At 49.1% G+C, this 23,125-nt stretch overlaps 1 protein-coding gene across 1 annotated transcript in view; it reads left to right on the top strand.

Moving 5' to 3' along the window:
- Positions 1-22,698, top strand: part of SLC7A8 (solute carrier family 7 member 8) — a gene marked incomplete at its 3' end in the record, with an annotated part of 55,165 nt that extends 32,467 nt beyond the window's left edge. The window contains exons 4-11 of the mRNA XM_079700022.1: positions 9,647-9,772; positions 11,255-11,408; positions 12,021-12,144; positions 14,513-14,616; positions 18,428-18,524; positions 20,225-20,374; positions 21,873-22,050; positions 22,556-22,698. Of these exons, the coding sequence (XP_079556148.1) occupies positions 9,647-9,772; positions 11,255-11,408; positions 12,021-12,144; positions 14,513-14,616; positions 18,428-18,524; positions 20,225-20,374; positions 21,873-22,050; positions 22,556-22,698 (1,076 nt within the window). The remainder of the gene's footprint in view (positions 1-9,646; positions 9,773-11,254; positions 11,409-12,020; positions 12,145-14,512; positions 14,617-18,427; positions 18,525-20,224; positions 20,375-21,872; positions 22,051-22,555) is intronic.
- Between the last annotated feature and the right edge of the window lie 427 nt (positions 22,699-23,125).

The raw sequence follows: 23,125 nt of genomic DNA, 5'->3' as shown, positions 1-23,125 counted from the left end.
TGGAGTTGGAGGGAAATCTGATGGTGACATTGATAAGGGACCAGAGGAGGGGACACAAGGCAGAAAAACAAGTCTGCCTGTGGGAAATAATTTTCCAAAACCCTGGGGGCAATGAACACAACGCTCCTGGATCCTGAGGGGCAGCCATCCTAGCCTTCCCCTTTTTCACACTGGCATCTTACTTCCTGCTGCCCAGAAAGCAGTCTGGCCAGCATCTTCAGATGACAGACTCAGAGCCCCTAGTGGCACTGTCAGCAGTGACCATAGGTACCACTGACAGGAGCAAGGGAGAGAGAGGATGTGGGAATGGGAGAAGGGAAAGAAGGGTGATGTGCATATGCTACAAGAAAGGCTGGTGTAGAGGCAGAATAAGCAACTGGGAATTGGTGGGGGGCGCCAAGGGGGGCAGTCCTGTCTTTGGCACTAATAGCAGGGGTCTTACTTCACTCACATATAAGATGAGGTTCTGGGTCTCTCTGACTGCCCATGAGGCTGGAAATGTGCCTCTGGGTAGTAGGGTGCAGACCTCTCCCTCCAGTACCAAGAGCTGTCTGCAAATGAGCCCCAACCAGGTCATTCTAATCAGCACTGTTCTTATAACAATCAATCCACTCCCCTGGGCTTCCCTGGTGGCGCAGTGGTTAAAAATCCGCCTGCCAATGCAGGGGACACGGGTTCGATCCCTGGTCCGGGAAGATCCCACATGCCGCAGAGCAACTAAGCCCATGCGCCACAACTACTGAGCCTGCGCTCTAGAGCCCGCGAGCCACAACGTCTGAGCCTGCATGCCACAACTACTGAAGCCTGCACACCTGGAGCCCCATGCTCCACAGCGAGAAGCCACCACAATGAGAAGCCCGCACACCACAACAAAGAGTAGCCCCTGCTCGCTGCAACTAGAGAAAGCCCATGCACAGCAACAAAGACCCAACAAAACCAAAAATAAATAAATAAAAATCCAGCCCCCTGTCCAAATGATCCCTTCCTGGCTTTCACCCATCAGACCAGACCAGTGTGGTTCATGGAGCAGAAGCTGGCTTGGCAAAAAAATGAGTTTGGTTTGGGGACCCATGTGGGAAAGTGTTCATTGGCCCTCTGATGAAGACACAAAATGACCCTTTGCCAGCCCAACTTATCAAGAAGCCAAAGTCTTGTGTCCAGAAGCAAGGGAAGACCTGAAGACGGTCATCCAGTGGTCACTGAGGGATGGCCTGTGCTTTGTGAGCTTTCTCGGGGGAAGGAGAAGGAGCCATGATATGTACCCTGCCCCCAACTCTGTCTAGCATCGCCGGTACTTACCCTCCCTGCTTCATGGGGCTGTCCCACAATGTAAAAACCCTGATATTTACTCCCTAGGGAAGAACAATGGCTCCTGTGCACACTTGGTATTTTCTGACTAGATTTGTTCATCTATCCATCCTCTATTCAGTAAGCGTTAGCACCTACTGTGTGCCAGGCAGATACAGGACCTCAAGATCACCCTTGCCAGCAGAGTGTTGTTAATGGCTGTGTGCACTATTGCCTGCAGAAGAATAGGGAAGTTTCATTCTTCTCTGGGCCTGATGGGTAGAGCAGACGCAGCAACAACAGCATTCCTTGCTTTCTGTAGGGCATTCCGTCCTGCAGAATGGGTGGTGCAACTTTCTTGTGGAGACCAAGGCACAGAGACAAGCTTGAACATCTGGGCTCCTGGTTCAGTGGCTCAGCCTTATGCTTACCAGCCCCATAGTCCCCTAATCCACCTTTGTGCCCACACTTTCAGACAGCTTGGGTTGAAGGACCCCAGAGCAGGTAATTTGTGGATGAGTATCCTCCTGAGAAAAAGGCTGAAACAGATGAGAAATTGAAGCAAAGGGTCAGGGATGGAGGAGGAAGCAAGAAGGGAGAAGCAATGCAACAGTGCAAGATAGGTCCTGATGTGTGATACGGCGTCTCCGAGGCCCTCCAAACCGTCCCCTTTGCCATCCACTCTGCTTTGCTGCCAGTCGTCAGCATTATCCTGAGCAAGTCGTGGCCTCTTTTCGAGTTCTACTTTCTTAGCGTATGAACAATAAAAATAACCACTTAACATTTTATACGGCAGTACACAGGTTACAGAGCATCCTCGTGGGATTAAAATGGACCACACTTCCATTTTACAGAGAGGGAAGGGAGGTTCAAAGAGTTTGACTGGCTTGTCCAGAGAGTAAGTGACCATGCCGGGAAGGGCATCATGGCCATTGGGTTCTTCAAGTTCTAAGTTGTCTGATTCTTAGTCCACCCAGGCTGCCAGGTCCCTCCGAGGGAGCCATCTCTGCCTCCATCCCTCCGATCTGCTCAACCCCACCTGCACCGTTACCACTTCACTCCGTATACAAGCTGCTCTGAGCTCTACTTGCTTGCTGTGCACTTGAAAAAGACACCAGAAACCCACGTGGTCCTCCACCCGCCAGGTGTTGCTGGGTAGAGATGAGGGAAAGAGTGATAAAGTCACAGCCCTGGTTCTGTGAAGGTTGTAGGGACTTAAGACCAGCCCCACAATCCCCTAATCCATCCTTAAAATTTTCTGAAGGAGGATTTATTTATTTATGCTAATGACTCACTGATGTTCTGTTTCAAAATGGACTAGAGAGACTGATTTTCAATTGCCTCTTTTACCGATAGTCTTTAATGTACTAATTTAAGGTAAAATTTCCCCTCAAATGTCGTTCCTATTCTTCCCTTCCAATATTCGTAATCCTTGGAGCTCGTGTGCCTCACCTCTCCCACTCCGTGGGGTGAACTCCACCTGGGGAAGCCGCAGAGCGCTGGGCGTCATCCACGACAAGATTGCACACAGTGGGGCCACTCTTTACCCTCTGCTGGGAGGAATGAACTCAGACTCTGGACTCCTGAGTTCTTTCATCTCTTGGCTTTCCATCATGATATCTTTTTATGACCTTTGATTGTAGCCTCTGGTCTGTAAAGTTAGGAGACCAACAAAAGTCTGGGGGCAGAGAACAAAGGACTCGTGTCTGTGAACATTGCGGCACTCCACCTGCCTCGCGAGAGGTTTGTAACTCTTGGGCCTGTGGGTGTCTGTGCATCTGGGTTGCATACATGGGCCTGAAGTTGTATGGACTATGGAGGAGACAGGAGGAGAAGCTGGGATTAGATGAAGGAGGGGTATGGGGAGTCTTTTGCCCTGAGTTTTTCTGAGAGGAAAAGCACAGGTAGAGTTACCCTAGGGCGTGCCTGTTTACTACTGTATTGAGTTACCGAGGGGAGGAAGAGGAGGCAGTGACTCTCTAGCCATAGGATCTGGGTGTGTGGAAGAGCTGGGATGCTGTCATGGGGTGCATGTGATGTGGAAATTCGCCAACCAGGTCAGCACATTGATGACCTCACTTTCGCTGCCTGCTCTTAGAGCTCCTCCCTCCTTCCCTCCACTTGGTGTCCTGCAAGGCCTCTGACACACACTCCTTTGGGGTCCTGGTGTGTGCTGCCTGGTTGCCTGGTTTTTTTAAAAAATAAATTTACTTTATTTATTTACTTATTTTTGGCTGCATTGGGTCTTTGTTGCTGCACGCGGGCTTTCTCTAGTTGCGGCGAGCGGGGGCTACTCTTCCTTGTGGTGCGCAGACTTCTCATTGCGGTGGCTTCTCTTGTTGCGGAGCACGGGCTCTAGGCGTGTGGGCTTCAGTAGTTGCGGCACGTGGACTCAGTGGTTGTGGCGCACAGGCTTAGTTGCTTTGTGGCATGTGGGATCTTCCCGGACCAGGGCTCACACCCGTGTCGCCTGCATTGGCAGGCGGATTCTCAACCACTGTGCCACCAGGGAAGTCCCTGCCTGGTTGCTTTTAAAAAGCTTTCCTCTTGAAGGGTATGCCCCCTGCTTTCTGGTCTTTCTGTGTGGTGTCTGGCCCTGTATTCATTTCCTATTTCGGCTGTAACAAATTACCATAAACTTAATGGCTTAAAACTACACAAATTGGGACTTCCCCAGTGGCCCAGTGGTTAAGAATCTGCCTGCCAATGCAGGGCACATGGGTTCGATCCCTGGTCCAGGAAGATCCCACATGCCACGGAACAACTAAGCCTGTGAGCCACAACTACTGAGCCTGCGCTCTAGAGCCCACGAGCCACAACTACTGAGACCGCGTGCCACAACTACTGAAGCCCGCGTGTCTAGAGCCCGTGCTCTGCAACGAGAGAAGCCACCACAATGAGAAGGCTGTGCACCGCCGCATCGAAGAGTAGCCCCAGCTCGCCACAACTAGAGAAAGCCCATGCTCAACAACGAAGACCCAATGCAGCCAAAAATAAATAAATAAATGGATAAATTTATTTAAAAAAAACAAAAACTACACAGATTTATCACCTTACACTTCTGGAGGTCAGAAGTCCTAAACTCAAAGTGTCAGCAAGGCTGTGTCCCTTCTGGAGGCTCTCCTTTGCTTGTTTCCTTGCCTTTCCCAGCTTCTAGAGGCCCTCTATATTCTTAGGCTCATGGCCCCTGTTTCCATCTTCAAAGCCAGCAGCATAGCATCTTCAAATCTCTCCCTCTCTCTCTCTCTCTTTTTTAATTGAAGTATAGTTAATTTACAGTGTTGTGTTAGTTTCTGGTGTATAGCAAAGTGATTCAGTTATATGGATACTTTTTCTGATTCTTTTCCATTATAGTTTATTACAAGATATTGAAAAAAAGATATTGAATACAGTTCCCTGTGCTATACAGTAGGACCTTACTGTTTATTTTATATATAGTAGTGTGTATATGTTAATCCCAAACTTCTAATTTATCCGTCTTCCTCCCCTTCCCCTGTGGTAACCATAAATTTGTTTTCTGTAAACATATGGAACGCTTCACGAATTTGCGTGTCATCCTTGCGCAGGGGCCATGTTAATCTTCTCTGTATCATTCCAATTTTAGTATATGAGCTGCTGAAGCGAGCATTCAAATCTTTCTCTCTTTCTGACTTCTGTTTTCCATCATCACATTTCCTTTGTAACTCTGACCTTCCTATCTCCCTGTTATAAGGATTCTTGTGATGACATTGGGCCCACTCAGATAATCCAGGATAACCTCCCCACCTGAAGATCCTTAATCACATTTGTGAAATTCCTTTTGTAAGGTAACATTCACAGGATTAGGATGTTGACATTTTGGGGATGGCGATTATTCTGCCTCCACAGGTCCCATGAGTTCCGGCGTCATTGTCAGGGGGAGAAGTGAAGGAGAGGCTTCATGACTCCCCAGGGATCAGAGTCTGAGGATCAGAGCTGACCTGGGGTGAGGGGTGCCCTCTCTTAGAGAGCAGGAGCTTACCCACCCTCTCCACCGTGGACATGTTCCAGGTCAGCCACAAGATCTGCACTGTCATGGCTCTGACAAGGACTCTGCATCTCTGCCAGTTCTGCAGCTTTTCCAGGGCAGAAAGCATTGAGCCCACCTCTTCTACTTGGCAGTTGCTAGGCCCTGGGCTCTGGGCAGGGTACAAGATTTCTGAGTTCTGAGCCCCCTCCTCCTGCCTGCCTCATTTTTTTGTCTCCCTCCCGTCACGTTGACAATAAGCTTTTCAAACTGGGCCGATTAAGTAACCAACCCCTGACTTCAGCATCTTCTTGATGAGAAGATGAGACTTTTCACCACCCACCCCCCAGCTTTTTTTTAAAGCCAGGAAACAGAAAGAAAAAAAAAAAGAGAGAGGAGAAAATGCCCAAGAAATACGCAGAAGGCTGGTATTCCATGGGGCTGTACCACCCCCATGGCCAGATTACAATGGGCAAGAACCAGAGTCTTATGCCTTCTTGTTTATTTTGCCCAGCTAGCCCCAAATTATAAAATCCTCTGTATTGCTAGGGTCTTCCCCACCTAGATCAAGAAGCATCTCTGATTTCCCTGAGCTGGGCTAGGGGCTCCTCACAGATGCCTGTCAGCTTCTGTGAAGAGCTGTACTGTCACCATATTGCTTTGTGATCATCTTTTAGCTCATCCATCTCCGCTCTTACAGTGTCAACTTCCTGAGAACAGGAAGGGACTTGTGTCTTATTTGTAACTCCCCGCACCAGAGTATCTAGCACTTGTAGGCTCTTCATAGATGGTGGTTGGATGGATGGATGGTTGGATGAAAACCCTCACATCTCAAGCTGCAGTGGCCACTGATCCCCATCTACATGTGGCTTCCCTGAGGTCACTGTATCTCAAGCATGCAGAACTCAAGATCTGGCTGGGAAGAGGGTGGGGACATAGCCCTCAGCAACAGAAGGGGCGCTGGGTACAGACAGACAGAGGCAGGACGCCTGAGCAGGGCAGGGGCTTGGCAAGTGTTGCCTTCACTCACTGACCTTTCCTCTCCGGATGGAGGCTCGGGTTTCAGCCTGCTGTGAGGGACGCTATCCTGTGGTACCAGGAGACTGAAAGTACCCTCTTTCCCCTCGGTCACATGCTGTGATCGCCCAACTGCAGGGCAAAGGGTCAGACAGGGCCTGCAGCCGTTGTCCAAGGAGATAAGTGTCACAGGCAGCCTGTCTCCTCCACCCTAGTCTCAGAATATCTTTTTTATGTCTGAAAGATCCCTGAAAACGCTGAAGGTCAAAGATTAATCAAGGGCTGGGTTCTTGTATGTATAGGCTCAGGCAGGACAGAAGACACCCACAGTAAGTTAATTTGACAAATTGTCCCTTCCTCGAACATCTCGATCCCCCCAGGAACACTGTGGAGAAGTCTTTCTGGCTGCCTGGATAAGGTCCCTTTGTGTTTTCCATGCCAGCCACATTCCTCCTCCCCGCCCTTGCCCTCTCCTCCCCTTGGTGAGGATGGTCTTCTTCTCTGCATGATGAGATCATGACCTGGGTCTTTATTCTGTAATCCTTACCTATCCTCGAGCCACAGGGGTGTTGTTTCCTAATCTTCCTTTCATAGATCAGTCTCCTGTATCCTTCAGTCATTATTGTTTGTATCTGTTTGAACTTCTGGGTCCCAGGGGCCTGGCCTTGTACCCAGAGGCCCTAGAGAGAAGTTGAGATTACAGGCCCAGTTGCTTGGAGTGATTTAGGTTGAATTGTTACCAGGCATGTGAGCCTGAAATCCTTATTGAATTGAACAAGATAAACCCAATGTGTGTTTATCAGGACATCTCGGTCCCTACAGAACATTTACAAAATGTTCTCCCCGTTCGGGCATATGAAATCCTTCCTCTGACAACATGTTTTGGTTCTCCTTCTATGACACTGTCTTGGATAAAAGCTCCTCCACTAGGAGTCAAGGGTTCCTACCCTTGAAGTTATGCTTCCTGCTGCTCTTTTGACTTTGTGAAACCAACTGAGGAGTTTCCTGGGGAGCTGGGGAGATTGGTATGCGTCGTAGAATGTGTAGACCGAGATGAGATTGGAGGACTGATGAATTGTGGCATTTTCTTTTTCAAGTATTAAGTATTTGTTGAGCACCTACTATTTGCAGGCACTACTGTGATATGCCCTGGGGTTAAAAATATGAAAAAGTCACCGTCCCACCCTCCTAGTCTACAAGGAGACAGAGAAAAAGAGACAGATAATTGTAATACAAAGAAATAAGTGCCAACCTTATTAACAAAGTGGTCTGGGAGTAGAAAGGAGGGGCAAACTTTGTTCCTTGCCTACATCTTACCTGGCAGGCACCTTGTCAGGAATAAATAAAATAATAAAGACTCACGGATCAGGTGACATTTGAGCTGGATCTTGAAAGCTGAGGAGCTTGCCAGGTAGAAACAGCTCAGGGAGGAAGGTTACAGATGGATAATAATGTCAGGTCCTTACCCTGCAGAAATGTTCTCAGAATCAAGTAAGGTTGGAAAGTACTTGAAAAGTAAAAGCACAGTTTCAGGATAAGGTAATGATATAACTTGATCAGCTGTTCAAGTGAAGTCAGAGGCCTGATTAGAGTCTTGAGAAGAGAGTCTCGTGCTTTTACATGTATGGCTTGTACCCTTGGAGGACTAGGGGGCGTCCTGGTCACTGTTTCAGGGGAAAAGGAAGCAAGAGGATTTTAATTTTTTTCCCACATTTTCAAGTACTTCATAACCACCAGGAAGTTGGGTTCCCACAGCCCCTGGTCTCCCATAAGTTGCTTAAGGAGTGTGGCAGTAAAACTGTCCTACAGCTCAGCCTCTGAGCTCTCCGCCAGCCCTTGGAGGTTCCATGTTGTTGGTGTCTCTGTGGGAGCCCTGTGACTCCAAGCCCTCCATGCCACCAAAGAAGATATAGGGATGGTGGCAAATAAGCACATGAAAACATGCTCAACAGCATTATTCTCTAGGGAAATGCAAACCAAAACCTCAGTGAAATACCACTGCACACCCTTTAGAATGGTCACACATTTTTTGTTTAATATTCCATTTTATATATGTACCACATCTTTTATTTATTTATTTATTTATTTATTTTGTCTGTACTGGGTCTTAGTTGTGGCATGTGGGCTTCTTAGTTGCAGCATGCATGTGGGATCTAGTTCCCTGACCAGGGGTTGAACCTGGGCCCCCTGCATTGGGAGCGTGGAGTCTTACCCACTGGACCACCAAGCAAGTCCCTAGAATGGTCAGACTTTTGAAGCCAACAATACCAAATGCTGGCAAGGATGCAGAGCAACAGGACTGTGCACTGCTGGTGGGAATGCAAAATGATATAACCACTTTGGAAAACAGTTTGGCAATTTCCTATAAAGTTGAACACGTTCACCATATGACCCAGGATCCCATTCCTGGGTATTTACTCAAAAGAAATGAAAACTCCCCTCAAAGACATCTATGATCCACTAACAGACTTCTATGCAAGTGTTTATAACAGCTTTATTTATAATAGCCCCAAACTGGGAGCCACCCAGATGTCCATCAGCCGGTGAATAGAAAACTAATATGTTCATATAATGGAGTACAACTTGACAATAAAAAGGAACTATTAATATACATAGCAACATGAATGGATCTCAGAAGTACCATGTTAAGTGAAATAAGCCAGACACAAAAGGCTACATACTGTATGATTCCATTTACGTGACATTCCGGAAAAGGGACAGAAAGCACATTGGTGGTTTCCAGAGGTAAGGGAAAGGGACTGACCTCAAAGGAGTACAATATACAAGAGAACTTTCTGGGGTGTTGGAAATGTTCTATATAGAGGGTGTGGTAGTGATTAAACAATACATTTGTCAAATCTCATCAAACTATCCACTTAGAAAAATGAATTTTACTAAATGTAAATTATAACGTGATCAACCTAAGTAACAAAGGATTCCACTAAACCTTGTTGCCCTAAAATCAGGTTCAGGAAGATGACATCCAGGATCCTACCAGCTGCTCAGGGCTCCTCTTGAACATACAGTATCTTGAAAACAGAGCCCACACTCATGCCCTGATGAGAGGCTTGATTTTTCCCCAAAGCCAGTGCCCGCACTTCCATGCTCACTTCTGGCTTCCAGCCCTGGGCAGGGCATGTTCTGACCAAGCTCTAATTTGTGGCACGTAATCCCCATTTGTAACCCAACCTACTATCCTGGCCAAAGTTTCTGGACACTGGGGCTGAGCTTGCGGCATTTTTGGCTCACCCGTTACAGTCTTATCATCAGGAGCAAGGAGCGTTTCTGCTTCTGTGCAGAGGGGTCCTGTAGCCTCCTTATGGCCCTGAGGGTATGTTTGGGGGTCTGTCATTTCAGTGCTCCTCACATGGGTCAACTGCTCCAGTGTGCGGTGGGCCACCCGGGTTCAAGACGTTTTCACAGCTGGGAAGCTCCTGGCCCTGGGCCTGATCATCGTCATGGGAGTTGTACAGATCTGCAAAGGTGGGTGTCATCAGAACTCGCCACCCCTTGTGTGTACACATACCTCACACTGTCTTTGGATGTGTACACACCCTGAGATGTCCCAGTTCTCTCCTTGAATGACTTTTCTTCTTCACTTGCTTGACAAAGGGGACGAGAAACCATTTTCTCCACGGTGGCCGGGAGCTGGGCACACCCCCCGCCGGTGTGCAGAGTTCAGTCCTCCCATGCTGATCTCATGGCTCCAGCACAGGTAGATGAAGATTCCAGATTTCTGGAATACTACTGCCCTTTTGTCCCAGCTCCAGGGAAGCTCTTTGTATCTTATATTTTATCTTGTCCATATCTTAAAATGGGAGACAGAGGAGCTTTTTATACGTTTTCAAAATTACTCATAATCTCTACAGGAGAGAGCTCTACATTCCTGGGGCCCCTGCCAACATTCCCCATTGGATTTGACCCTTTCCAAGCCCGAGCCTGTATTTGGTTTCCATGGGACCTGTGGCAGCACTAGACTCTGCCCAGTGTCACTGGCTCCTGGAGAAAGTCAGATGACAAACAGGGAGAACTCCCACCCACCCACAAGCTCTGGAGGCGGTGTGGGGTGCCTGGATTTTGACTCCAGGAAACATAATTAAGCTTCTGCTGTATAACGTGTCTAATTATTTTCATCCATTGGATTAAATTCATTAGCAGGTTGTATTGTTTTCGGGAACTTAGACTTAAAGAAATCACTGGGTTGTCTTTTCGAAGATAAAGACAGCCCAGTCTTTATTGGGACCTCCTAATCTGGTCCCAGTGCTTTCTCCTGATCACTCTCATCTCGTTATTTCCTGTCCAAATCCTTGATTATGGATGAAGATGTAAAGTGTGGTCAGCTACTCAGTATCTTACTACGACCTTAATCAGCAGCCTTTCTTGAGGATCCACTGTGTGCAGGATATTTTGCTGAGGGCTGGGAAGGCCATTGAAAAGCTCCTCGCTGAAGAATCCATGTCATCAGGAGATCTAGTCCATGAAAGGGGAGACCAAACACACACCTTAGGAAGAGACAGGAGGATATTGACAAAGAAAGCAGAACAAGCTTGAGCTAATAATAGCATCATGGAAGCTTATGTTTGAGTGTTTGTTGTTCTTGGTGCTTTCTCCATGAAAATGTACCAACTTAGATATGAGGGAAGGTGATCAGGAGATTGCCAGTGACTCCAATCCTGCATCTCTGAATCCAGGCAAGCCAGTTCCAATTTACCCTGCCCTGCCCAGTAACCTCCCCTGACCTTTCTTTCCAAGGAACTCTGCCTTTTAAAAAAGGAACATTCAGAACTGTGCTTTGAAGCTGAGCTGCCATTTGGACTCATCATTACCATGTCCTGGGGGGTCCTAGACCTCTACTTCTCTGCTCCTTTCGGCCCCGCTTCTCCAATATGTGGCCTTCACTGGAGACTGGGGCCTGCCGAGTTCTGACGTGTCTCTCTGAGCAGCCTCCTGTCCCTGTGTCCACAGGACAGTACTTCTGGCTGGAGCCAAAGAACGCATTTGAGAATTTCCAAGAACCTGACATCGGCCTCATCGCGCTGGCTTTCCTTCAGGGCTCCTTTGCCTATGGGGGCTGGAACTTTCTAAATTACGTGACGGAGGAGCTTGTCGATCCCTACAAGTGAGTTGCAGTAGCCCAGCTCTCCCTCTCCCCCTTCAAAATCCATGGCACCTGCCACTGGAAAGAGGGAGCCACAGGTCCTACTTCTCCCCTCAGTCCCCTTCTGACCATGACCTGGTCTATCCTGAAGAACCAGTTCATCTCCCAGGAACTTAGACCATTTGTCACCCAACCTACCAGGAGAAAAATGATCCAGTGACTATGCCAGAGCAGGTGAAAAGCTGAAAAAAATGGTGCTGAGATAACACCCCTGTCTTAGAGAATGAAATGTGCCCTGAGAGGATTCCAGGCATCTTACTCATCTGTCTCATGACAGGCAGGTCTTTGTATCTTGAGGTGTGTGTTCGGGGAGCGGGGGGAGTGCATGGTGGAGATTCTGGTCAGGAAGAGATCAACAGGTATGGAGCATGTTCCCAACCTAAGCTGTTTCATTTCCTTTCAATTATCCTGCCCATATGGAGACAAAATCCACCCCCCAGGGAGAGGGAGCATCGCAGAAGGCTGCAAGGACCACTTCGTGCAGAAAGACAGAAGGCACTCCCTGGACCCCATGACGAAGCAGGTGGTCCCAGGTGCCAGGCCTTCCCCCTCTCACCTCCTCTCCCTCTACAGGAACCTTCCCAGAGCCATCTTCATCTCCATCCCACTGGTCACATTTGTGTATGTCTTTGCCAATGTCGCTTATGTCACTGCAATGTCCCCCCAGGAGCTGCTGGCATCAAACGCAGTCGCTGTGGTAAGAAATCAAACTCGGGAGGGATAAACTAGGAGGATGGGATTAACAGATATGCACTACTACATATAAAATAGATAAACAATAAGGACCTACTGTATAGCACGGGGAACTATACTCAATATCTTGTAATAACCTATAATGGAAAAGAATCTGAAAAGGAAGATATTTCTATCTTTATATATACAGATTATATATAAATATGTATATAGCTGAATCACTTTGCTGTACACCTGAAACACTGTAAATCAACTATACTTCAATTTTAAAAAAGGAAAGAAAGAAATCAAACTCACATGCCCTCAAACTGGGAATGATGATACAGACTTGCGGGCTTAGCCCCCCTCACTTTCCTCTGATCCATGGCTTTGTGGGACTGGAAGTCTTCTTAGGTCCTCAGGGCAGAAGCCATGTCTTCAGGTGCCCAGAAGCAATCGGATGGCCAGGTTGTGATGGGCAGCTACAGCGGCAGAACTGAGTCATTGTCACAGACTGTATGGCCTACAAAATGGAAATATTTACTATCTGACTCTACAAAAAAAAGTTTGCTAACTCCTGAGCTAGGGCACTTTAAACTTTTATTTATTTATTTGGGCTGCGTTGGGTCTTCGCTGCTGCGCGTGGGCTTCCTCTAGTTGCGGCGAGCAGGGGCTACTCCTCGTTGTGGTGCGCGGGCTTCTCATTGTGGTGGCTTCTCTTGTTGCGGAGCACAGGCTCTAGGCGCGTGGGCTTCAGTAGTTGCGGCACATGGGCTCAGTAGTTGTGGCTCACAGGCTTAGTTGCTCCACGACATGTGGGGTCTTCCCGGACCAGAGCTCGAACCCATGTCCCCTGCATTGGCAGGTGGATTCTTAACCACTGCGCCACCAGGGAAGTCCTTAGGGCAGTTTAAACTTTGAATATGATGATTGTATAAAGGAGATGCGCTCCTCCTCAGAAAGACGTAATCTTGCACAAAACTCGTAGTTTCTCTCCGCCTCCGTATCCTCACCTGGACAACTTGACTCCTTCCCTCATTAGGGAAAAGCATATGCAGTTTGTGCTCTTTGGGGAAAGAGATCTTACAGGTCCAAGGAATTGGGGTCCTTGATATCCGGGAAAGACCTGGGAGCCATGCAGTTCCCTCATGTGGCTTCACCTGGGCCACGGCCCCACCCTGCCACTGTCATCATGTGTCTCATCTCTGAAGACCATAAAAAAAGAGGCCCTCCACTATCCCGTGGCAGCCTGTTCACATGACCACTAACCCTCCCCAGCAGGACAGCTCTTCTAAACAACCCCTTCCTCATAATGTGCTATAAATTATGTATAAATATAAATGTGCTATAAATCAAGTGTGTACTTGGCTCAGAGAATGTAGAAAAAGCTGATTCCCCAACATTTTATATCCTTTCTTTTTTTAAAAAATAAATTTATTTATTTATTTATTTTTGGCTGTGTTGGGTCTTTGTTGCGCACGGGCTTTTCTCTAGTTGCGGCGAGCAGGGGCTACTCCTCGTTGTGGTGCGCGGGCTTCTCACTGCAGTGGCTTCTCTTGTTGCGGAGCATGGCCTCTAGGCGCGCGGGCTTCAGTAGTTGTGGCTCATGGGTTCTAGAGCGCAAGCTCAGTAGTTGTAGCGCACGGGCTTAGTTGCTTCGCGGCATGTGGGATCTTCCTGGACCAGGGATCGAACCCGTGTCCCCTGTGTTGGCAGGCGGATTCCTAATCACTGCGCCACCAGGGAAGTCCCTATATCCTTTCAATACATGAAGACTAGTCTATAGCTTCACCACCTTTTATTTCTTGGCCTACGTAGTGGTTTGTTCTTATCACTTCCCCCACACACAATATCTTTTGTTTCTATGAATTAGGATTTATCTCTGTTTTACAGATGGGAAGACTGAGGCTCAAAGATTAAGAACTTTGCTCAAGGTCTCACAGCTCCTAAATGTTGGGCTAAGATTTGAAACCCAGCCTGCCTGAGTCGCTCTAGTATAATGTACGCGAGGCCTGGACTCACATAGCTGGTTTCCGGTCCTGGCCCTCCACTTCCTGGGTGTGTGATCTTAGGCAAACTGTTTAATTGCTTTGTGCCTCAATTTCATTATCCATAAAACAAGGACAGCAAATGTTAGTTGTTTATTGTTATTATCACCACCATACACAGTCTCATTCATTAGTTAGTCAGTCCCAAACATTACTGAATCCCCACTGTGTAGTCATCACCAAGGGAAGTAGGGGTGCAGGAGGGGCTGGGGCAGGGAAGCTGTGGTCCCTCCTCTCAAGGACTTCAGCAGGGGTGGGTTTGGGAGGGAACATTCCCAGCAGTGACATGCAGGTGGGAGGCTGTGACCTCTCCTTTTATGCTCACCCCCTTGTTTTCTCTCCCAGACTTTTGGAGAGAAGCTCCTAGGGGTCATGGCCTGGATCATGCCCATCTCCGTCGCCCTGTCCACATTTGGAGGAGTCAATGGGTCCCTCTTCACCTCCTCCCGGTGAGTGCCGTCCAGGCCCTTCCTGGGCCAGAGGCCACTCTGCTGTGCATATTGCTCTGTGTATATGTGGGAGGCTTGTCTCCGTCAGCGGGGTTCTGTATGGCCATCTGGGTGGTGACCTTGCAGGGGGTGACTGCTCACACGAAGGCGTGTGCGTGTGTCTGTGTGGACACGGAGGAGCCTGTGCTGCTCGTGTGGTGACGCACGACGTGTGTGGCTTTAGCTGCGGTGGCAAGAAGCGCCATCCCACCTCATGTCCAGGGGAGCAGAGCTGAGGAGTCCCCAGGCTGTGTGCTTGGCAACAGAACAGTGCCTTGCCTGCAGCCTCAGAGCCCCTTTCCCACTTGCCTGGAAGCAGGCTGTGCTGGCTGGAAAGGAACCCCACTCTGAAAGGGACCAGGGAGGGACCCGTGCCTGGGGCCTCTGGCTGGCCTCTCATGAAACTTCTGGGCCCCGATTGCAGATGGAATGGGCTCATCTCTGAGTGCCCTGAGGGTGCAGGCTCCTCCCTGTTAAACTGACAGGTGGCTGTAGGAGGCCCTAGTGTGGCCACCCATGAGACGCGGATAGGGGTGTGAAGTGAGATGGGTGGGGAAGAACGGAAGGAAAGCATTTGTCCAAAGCCACGTCCCCTACCCCAAACACTCAGGAAAGCCCGAAGCATGAATGGGCCCAGGAGTCCCTAGCCCCCGCCCGCACACATCCGGACGTCTGCCCCCTTCTTAACGTCCCTTTTTGCTGTCTCCAGAATGGGCGGTTGAGGCTGGCAGATGCTGGATGATTTCCATTGATGTGGTCCAAAGGGTCCTCCCAGGGTTCTTAGAAAGCCCCCCTCCTCCAAGGGCACAGTCCTACTCAAAAGATACAGCAAAAGCAGTAAGCCCCCGAATTCAGCTGCTTCCAAAGCCAACGTCACATCAGAGAGGAGTTCCTGTGACATGACAAGGGAGTGTCATGTTTTCAGGACCCAGGGCAAGAAAGAGGGAGTGTGGGCATCCCCCGTACCCCAGGACCCTCCGACACTCACCCACGGCAACCTCGTGTGCGTGTTACACAGGAGCAGTGACCACCTGGAGGCCCCAGCCGAGGGCAAGCGGTGGAAGAGCAGTGACCCATGAGGCTCTCTGGGATCTATTGAAGGAGAGTGACTGGCTCCAGTCACTTTAGAGTGGGGTTTGTCCCTCGGGTAGGCCGAGCAGCGGTCTGCGTGCATGTGGTCCAGCTATGTGTGCATGAGGGAGGCGGCAGCCCGGTGCGCTCGGCCTCGGATTCAGAGGCACAGCTCACCCGGTAGGCCTCCTCAACTCATCTTTCCAGTTCCTTCCATCCTTCCTTTCTTCCTCCCTCCCTTCCCCCCTCCCTCCCTCCCTCCCTCTGGCCCTTCCTTCCTCCCTCCCTCCTTTTCTTCCTTGCTTCATCCCTCCCTCTTTCCCTCCTCTCTTCCTCCCTTCCTCCCTTCCTGCCTCCTTCCCTCCTTCTCTCTCTTACTCTTTTGTGTTTGGGGGTATGGAGAGGATGATCCTTCCTGAGAAGTAGGAGCGTGTGTGCATGTGTGTCATGCTTAATGTCATGTCTCCTCTGTGGTCGGCTAGCTGGGCAAGGATTGTCTCTTGTGAGCTTGACTTGCCAATGCTGTTGGACCTGCCAACTCCACTTGGTCCTGGCTGCATGTGGAGGAGGGATGTGAACTTGGGACCCTGGTTATGTGCATGGTGAGGCCCACAGAGCACCTGGGGCTCCACTGGGTGCATGAGGCTGCACTGCAGAGGGCGATGTCATGTGGCTGCATGAAACTAGTGACACAGGACGAGGTAGTTGATGATGGCAACTGGTGGTGTACATATGGGTACTTGGGACCATAATCGACTCCCATGCTTCTGAGGAGCCGCTGCTGTTAGCTCCACTCTCCCCCATACACAAATCACAAAGTGACAGTTCTCTTCAGACCACCCAGTGTGCTGATTCTGTTCCTTTCTGTCCCCATCACACCATCCCCTTCCTCTCAATGCTTAGGTGCTCCTTTCCCTACAAAATCCTAGAAAAAAGGAAAAGTGGCCTAATTTCCAATGAAAAGTGGCCTAATTATTTCCTAACAGCTTACAGTATTCTCTCTTTTTCTTAGGAGAGGAAAGAAGAAGAAGGCTGCTCTTTATGTTAAAATTTCTCTTTTTAAAAATAATTTGTAAACATCAATATCCTGGTCGTGATATTGCAGTATAGTTTTGCAATATGTTACCAATGGGAGAACTGGGTGAAGGATACATAGGGTTGCTCTGCATTATTTCTTACAACTGCATAGGAATCTATGATTATCTCAAAATAAAATTTTATTTTTTTAACTTAAAAAATAATTTTTGGGGGGCTTCCCTGGTGGCGCAGTGGTTGGGAGTCCGCCTGCCGATGCAGGGGACGCGGGTTCGTGCCCCGGTCCGGGAGGATCCCATGTGCCGCGGAGCGGCTGGGCCCGTGAGCCATGGCCGCTGGGCCTGTGCGTCCAGAGCCTGTGCTCCACAGCGGGAGAGGCCACAACGGTGAGAGGCCCGCGTACTGCCAAAAAATAATAATAATAATAATAATTTTGGGGGAATTCCCTGGCAGACCAGTGGTTAGGACTCTGTGCTTTCACTGCTGAGGGCCCGGGTTCGACCCCTGGTTGGGGAACTAAGATCCTACAAGCTGCCATGCAGTGCAGCCAAAAACAAAAAAGAAAAAAAAATTTATTCTAATTATAAGTTTCCTATTTTTCAATTTTTTTAATTTATAAAATCTAAAAAAGAAAATTTAAGTTACTCATAATTCTACCACCCAGAGGTAACTGGTTGATATTTTAATGTTTTTACATGCCTGTAAATAATATCTTAGTTAATAGGAATCATACTGCATGGAATCGTACAGTTTTCTACCTTGCTTTTTTCATTTAATGCTATATTGTGAGCATATTCTCACACAATCAATTTTTTTTCAAAAGCATTATGTCTGCATAATATTCCATTTTATAGATATACCATAATTTATGTAATCATCTACTTTATGGCATTTAGGGTATTTCCAATCTTTTTTATCATCACAATATCTGTACACCTTTCACTAACTCTATTCATTTCTTCAGGATTTTTGGGGAGAATAGAATAAGTAGCTTAAGGATATAAATGTTCAGGTATAATTTACGTACAATAAAATACACAGATCGTAAGTGTTCAGGTTGATGAGTTTTGACGATTGTAGACAATCATGTAACTACCACTCAGAACAAGATATAGAACATTTCCACATATCCCCCAGGTTCTCACGTGTCCCTTCCTGGTCTACCACCGATTCCCCACCCCACAAAGGCAGCTACTTCCTGAGTAGGATAGGCATCTTTTTAAGGCTTTCCATGTACAGTTTAGTCCCCATGTCTCAAAGAAACTATATCCCTTGAGGAGGAAGGAGGCACATTTTTAAAGGGATTAAGGCTTTAGGCAAAGGAGAGAGGCTACTCCTACAGCGCTCCAGGTTTTGTGAGAGACCCACAGAGTGACAGCACAGTCATCAGTAACCCCAAGCCACCCAGACCACACTCAGGGTCTCCACACTCCAGAATCCATCCACTTATCCACTGACTGCCACTGGTTTGCCTGCACCTGCCTTGTAAACATGGGTCATTTGGCTAGTGGGCTGGAAGGTGTGCACGAGAAGGCAGGTACCTGGCTGGAGGGGGGATGCTCCTGTGTGGGCAGAGGTGGGCATGGACGAGGGAGCTGGACTAGGGAGGAAGCATCCTTGGATGTCCATGGGCCATCGCAGGCTGACCTGCTTTTCTCTCTGCCAGGCTGTTCTTTGCTGGAGCCAGGGAGGGCCACCTTCCCAGTGTGTTGGCCATGATCCACGTGAAGCGCTGCACCCCAATCCCAGCCTTGCTTTTCACAGTAAGGTTCCCTCCCTCTGCCAGCCCTACACACACCCTTCCTCTTTGTGCTGCTTTGAGCTGGGAGTTCACAGTTCCCACACATGCCCCTGTCACCCCTGTGCTCCTGGGTTTCTCTGGGCCTTAAATAATCTGGCAAGTGGTATACATGGGCCTGATTAACATCAAGAGATATAGCAAGGAAAAACCCTGAGTCCTGAAATACCTTAAGGTTCCCAGGCTGACTCATTCCGTTCTCCCATACTTTTGGGTCAGACTGAAGTGGCTGCTTCAAGATTTTACAGCCTCACAAAGAAACTTCTTTCTTGGCTCCCCCTGCACCTGTTACCCACAGGGTAGCAGCTTTGGGCCTCTGCTCCTGGCTGATCACTGCGCACTCCCAGCCCTCCCCATCAACCTTCCTGCTTCAGGAGGCTCTGCCAGTCTCTTGGGAAACATCACTGAAACAAATTTGGTCTCAGGGTACACCAAATAAGAAAAATCATAAAGGAAGACTGGTAAACTGGTGAACCGAAAATGGAGAAAAGGAAGCTCAGGATGGGAGGGGTAAATGGTAAATGGTGGTAAATGGAGGTGGAATTACCCCGGAGTAGAAGCATTTAGAGGGAGCAAACAGAAGGAGCAAAGACTTGTTCCTGATGAGTCTTTGGGATTATTTTTTTTTCTTTCTGGATCCTGACTAAAATATCAAAAATGACTTTGGTTCACCAGGGAAGCAGTTAGACCAGGGTAGTAGAGCTCTCAGGGGTGAAGGGCATTCGCTGTACAACATGAGGGGGAATTTCAGAATGTTCAGATACAGGAGGAAGGTCATCCTGGTTGGTTAGTGGTGAAAGGCAACTGGAGAAGACTCAATGCTCCCGGTGAGCCACAAACTTTTTTCAGTTTAAGCCAATGGTGCAGGCCTATGACTGCAAGGCAAGTACAGTAAGAATCTGGCTTTTTCCTCTCTTAAAATCTTCCCGATTATTTCCACCATTGGATCTTACAGGAGAACCGAGCCTTCTGTTGGCCTGAAACAAATTAGCAGAGGGAAAGAACATGGTTCCGAGAGAGCCACTCAGATGATTTTGAAATTAGAAAGTGAATTCTATCAAGAAAACGTCACAGGGATGTTATGAGGGTTACATGAGTTAATATTTGTAGAATGCTAAAGAAAGAACCTGACACTTAAGAAGTGCTATATAACTGTTGATGATTTTTAAAAAAAAAGAAAAGGAAGGAAGAAAAATAAATTAGATGACTCAACCAGGAAAAGAGGATGAGGGCAAGAATAAAGCCTTAATCTGCAGTTAACAACCTTCCCTAAGGGATAAAAACAACAAAATTAGCTTGAGCTTCAACCAAGGAAGAAATATAAATGAGACCAGGGTGGCATAGGGCCGGCTGCCACCAGTGTGGCCAGTCCAGTTGTTTACAGCCAATATCTGTTCTGATTGGTTAGTGCCCATGCTGTACCTGCTGTATCTGTGGTTCAATGTTTTGATTATCACCCATGTGGTGAGAAAGAACTTCCTGGTGATGAAAGTGTTAGCAATGACCTGGGTTTCTAGGAGAGGTTGTAAAGTCTCCATTTTGAGAGATCCGCTATAAAATGGCATCGTCTGCCTAGAGGCAGGGGAACAGCCCCGACCAGTAAACAGCTCCTCCAGTCTCCTCATGCCTTTCTGATCACCGATGAGCTTCTCCCACTTCCCCCAGTGCATCTCCACCCTGCTGATGCTTGTCACCAGTGACATGTACACACTTATCAACTATGTGGGCTTCATCAACTACTTCTTCTACGGCGTCACAATTGCTGGACAGATAGTTCTTCGGTGGAAGAAGCCAGACATCCCCCGCCCCATCAAGGTGCGAAAACCTCCCTTTGGGGCCCCTCCCCCTCCTCCACTGGTTCTAACTAAGCTCAGATTTTTACATCACCTTGTTCTCGCTGCTGACTGCAGCTCATCATCTCCATGAGTGTGGGAGACCCTCTGGGAAGCAAAGGCCATGTGTGAATGGGGCAGCCATTTCCATTCTCCACTGGGGACAGGACCAGAGCAAACTGCAGCTGGAGGAATAGGTTAGATGGAGTGATACTTCCATCCTGTCATTCCTTTGTTTCCTATGGCTCTAAGTCTTTAAAAAGTCAGCTGATTTTTCCTCGACCTTCTAACCTGACCAGTCTCCTACTCGTCCCTCCAGGTAGCTGGGTTCACTCATGCAATCTCTCCGTCTCATCCCGGAATGAGTTTTCTTCTCCCATCTGCCTCTCCAAATTTTAACCATTTTCCACACTCAAGGACCTCTCTTCCTTGAAGCTTCCCAGTCCGCTCCAGCCTTCCGTGATCCTCCCCTTTTAAACTACTATGGCCCTGCACGTAGTAGGGTGCCTGATGAAACTCTCGATTGTACAAGGAATTTGTGATAGGAACAGATGGGAGTGCTCAGAACAACATATGCCAGAGTGCTATGGGTTCTCCTGCAAATTAGAAGACTAGGGTATATCCCTGAGCTATTTGAACAATCCTATTCTGGAAACACAGACTAGATGCTTCTAGAAGATTCTGCCAGCTGAGGAGTCGAGGGCTCTCGAAATCTCTCTGCCACTTTCCTCCCACTCTTAGAAAGCCTGCTAGAGAGAAGAGGAAGTAGAATAACCCCATCTCCCTACCATTCGCATACCCTCTAAGAGGAGAGGACAAGAGGAGAAAGGCAGATGAGTCTAGAGTCTTGAAGACTCTACAGGGGACTCCCACCTGTGGTCACAAGAGGGGGTGGGGCCCACAGACTTTGCTTCTTCCTGAAGTAAATAAGGCCCCGGGCTGCTTTATGCCACACTAGGTTTCCTGATTTCTCTCGTCTTGGCAGAAACTGCTTGAAACAAATTGGGACTGTCCCTGGTGAGAGGGAGGGACATTTGCCACATCCTGCCAGCTGGGGGAGGGGAGCCTGACTGACAGGTCATCTCCTTCTTGCCCCTCACTCATCTCTCCTGCTCTGCTTCTCCCGAGGACCTCAGCAAACATATATCAATATACCAGCAAGCTCATCAACCTACATGGGCTTCTCTGGCTGCTACAGGCACACGGCTGGATGATGAGGCCTTGTCTGATCCCACCTGGGAGGACAATGAGGATTGTCCCCTCCCTAGGCCCCCCATTCCTCTAACTGTCCCACTGCTAACGTTCGCCAACGTCTGTTGACACAGCACTTGGCCCATCAGGGCTCGGGGTGTGGGAGCCACAGAGCTGAGTGAAACCCAGCTTTGCCCTCAAAGCGCTTCCCCGTGGGTGAAGAAGGGGGAAGGTGCCCTGATGCTGGGGGCCATAGGATCCATGCAGGTAACGGTGCCTCTGATCCACAGATCAACCTGCTGTTCCCCATCATCTACTTGCTGTTCTGGGCCTTCCTGCTGGTCTTCAGCCTGTGGTCGGAGCCCGTGGTGTGTGGCATCGGCCTGGCCATCATGCTGACAGGGGTGCCTGTCTATTTCCTGGGTGTTTACTGGCAACACAAGCCCCGGTGTTTCAATAAGTTCATTGGTAAGTTGTTGAAGATTCTGAGTGGCTAGAGGGCCCCCTGGTCTGGAATAGAGTGGTCAGCAGTCTGGCTGGTGAACCCCACCAAGATCAGGAGGCTGGGCCATAGAGCACTGGAGAAAGGGTCGGGACAGGAAAGGGCAGGTGCCTCCCCAGAGACCTCTGAGGAGAGGAGAACAGCGGATATTTCCGCACAGACCTTAGGCCTGCCAGAGTGGCCATCCTATAGCAGCTGTCCTGGGCTGCGTGGAGACCAGGGGACACCCTAGAATTGGCGGTCGGTGGGCATGGAGACTTGAGGAGAAGGAGCGGCCAGCAAACAGGCTGTCCAGAGACGGAGGAGGTAGGTGAGGTGACCGTCTCCTGGAGAGCGAGTCCCCTCTTGGCGCTGGCGGCTCAGCTGAGGCCAAACGCTGCAGCAGGAGTGCGGGGAAGGGCCCTGGTCTGGCGGGCCGAGTTGGTGGGACGCTCAGCGCTGATCTGGTTTCTACGTGGCCTCCTCCTGCAGAGCTGCTGACCCTTGCGAGCCAGAAGATGTGTATGGTTGTGTACCCCAAGGTGGAGGAGGACTCAGGGACAGAGGAGCTACATGAGGACGTGGAGCAGCAGCAGCCCACTGCCCCCAAGGACAAGGATGCAGAGGAGCCCTGAGGACCACCCTCCCCCCTCAGCTGCTTCCCTCCTCCTTCATCCCCCTCTCTGCCCTCCTGCCCTGCCTGGGTCCCCCAAACACACACACACCCCTCTGCCTCTGTCAAGCAGGGGCAGGACCTGGGTGTGGGTGGTGAGAAACTATAAACAAAGATACTGACATTTGGACCCAAAGATCCAGCCTCCTCTCACCCCCAAGGCCTGTGTCTAAAGCAGTGGAGCTTCCAGGGGTGCCCTACACGGCCCTCCCTCCTGGGCCCACACCCTTAGTCGCTTCCTCAGGAACCTGAGTTCAGGACTGCCTTCCCTCCCCATTCCTGAGGCTGAGGGAGGCCTCAGCTCCAAGAGAAGTGGCAGCAACAGTGAGTCACCTGGGGACAGACTCGAGCAAATCTGTCACCATTAAAGGTCAGCTGAAGAGACCCAA

Source organism: Hyperoodon ampullatus, assembly GCF_949752795.1.
Source record: "Hyperoodon ampullatus genome assembly, chromosome: 3".
Taxonomy (NCBI): Eukaryota; Metazoa; Chordata; class Mammalia; order Artiodactyla; family Ziphiidae; genus Hyperoodon; species Hyperoodon ampullatus.
Note: the sequence above shows the minus strand (reverse complement) of the source record. Positions and strands in the feature narration are given on the sequence as shown.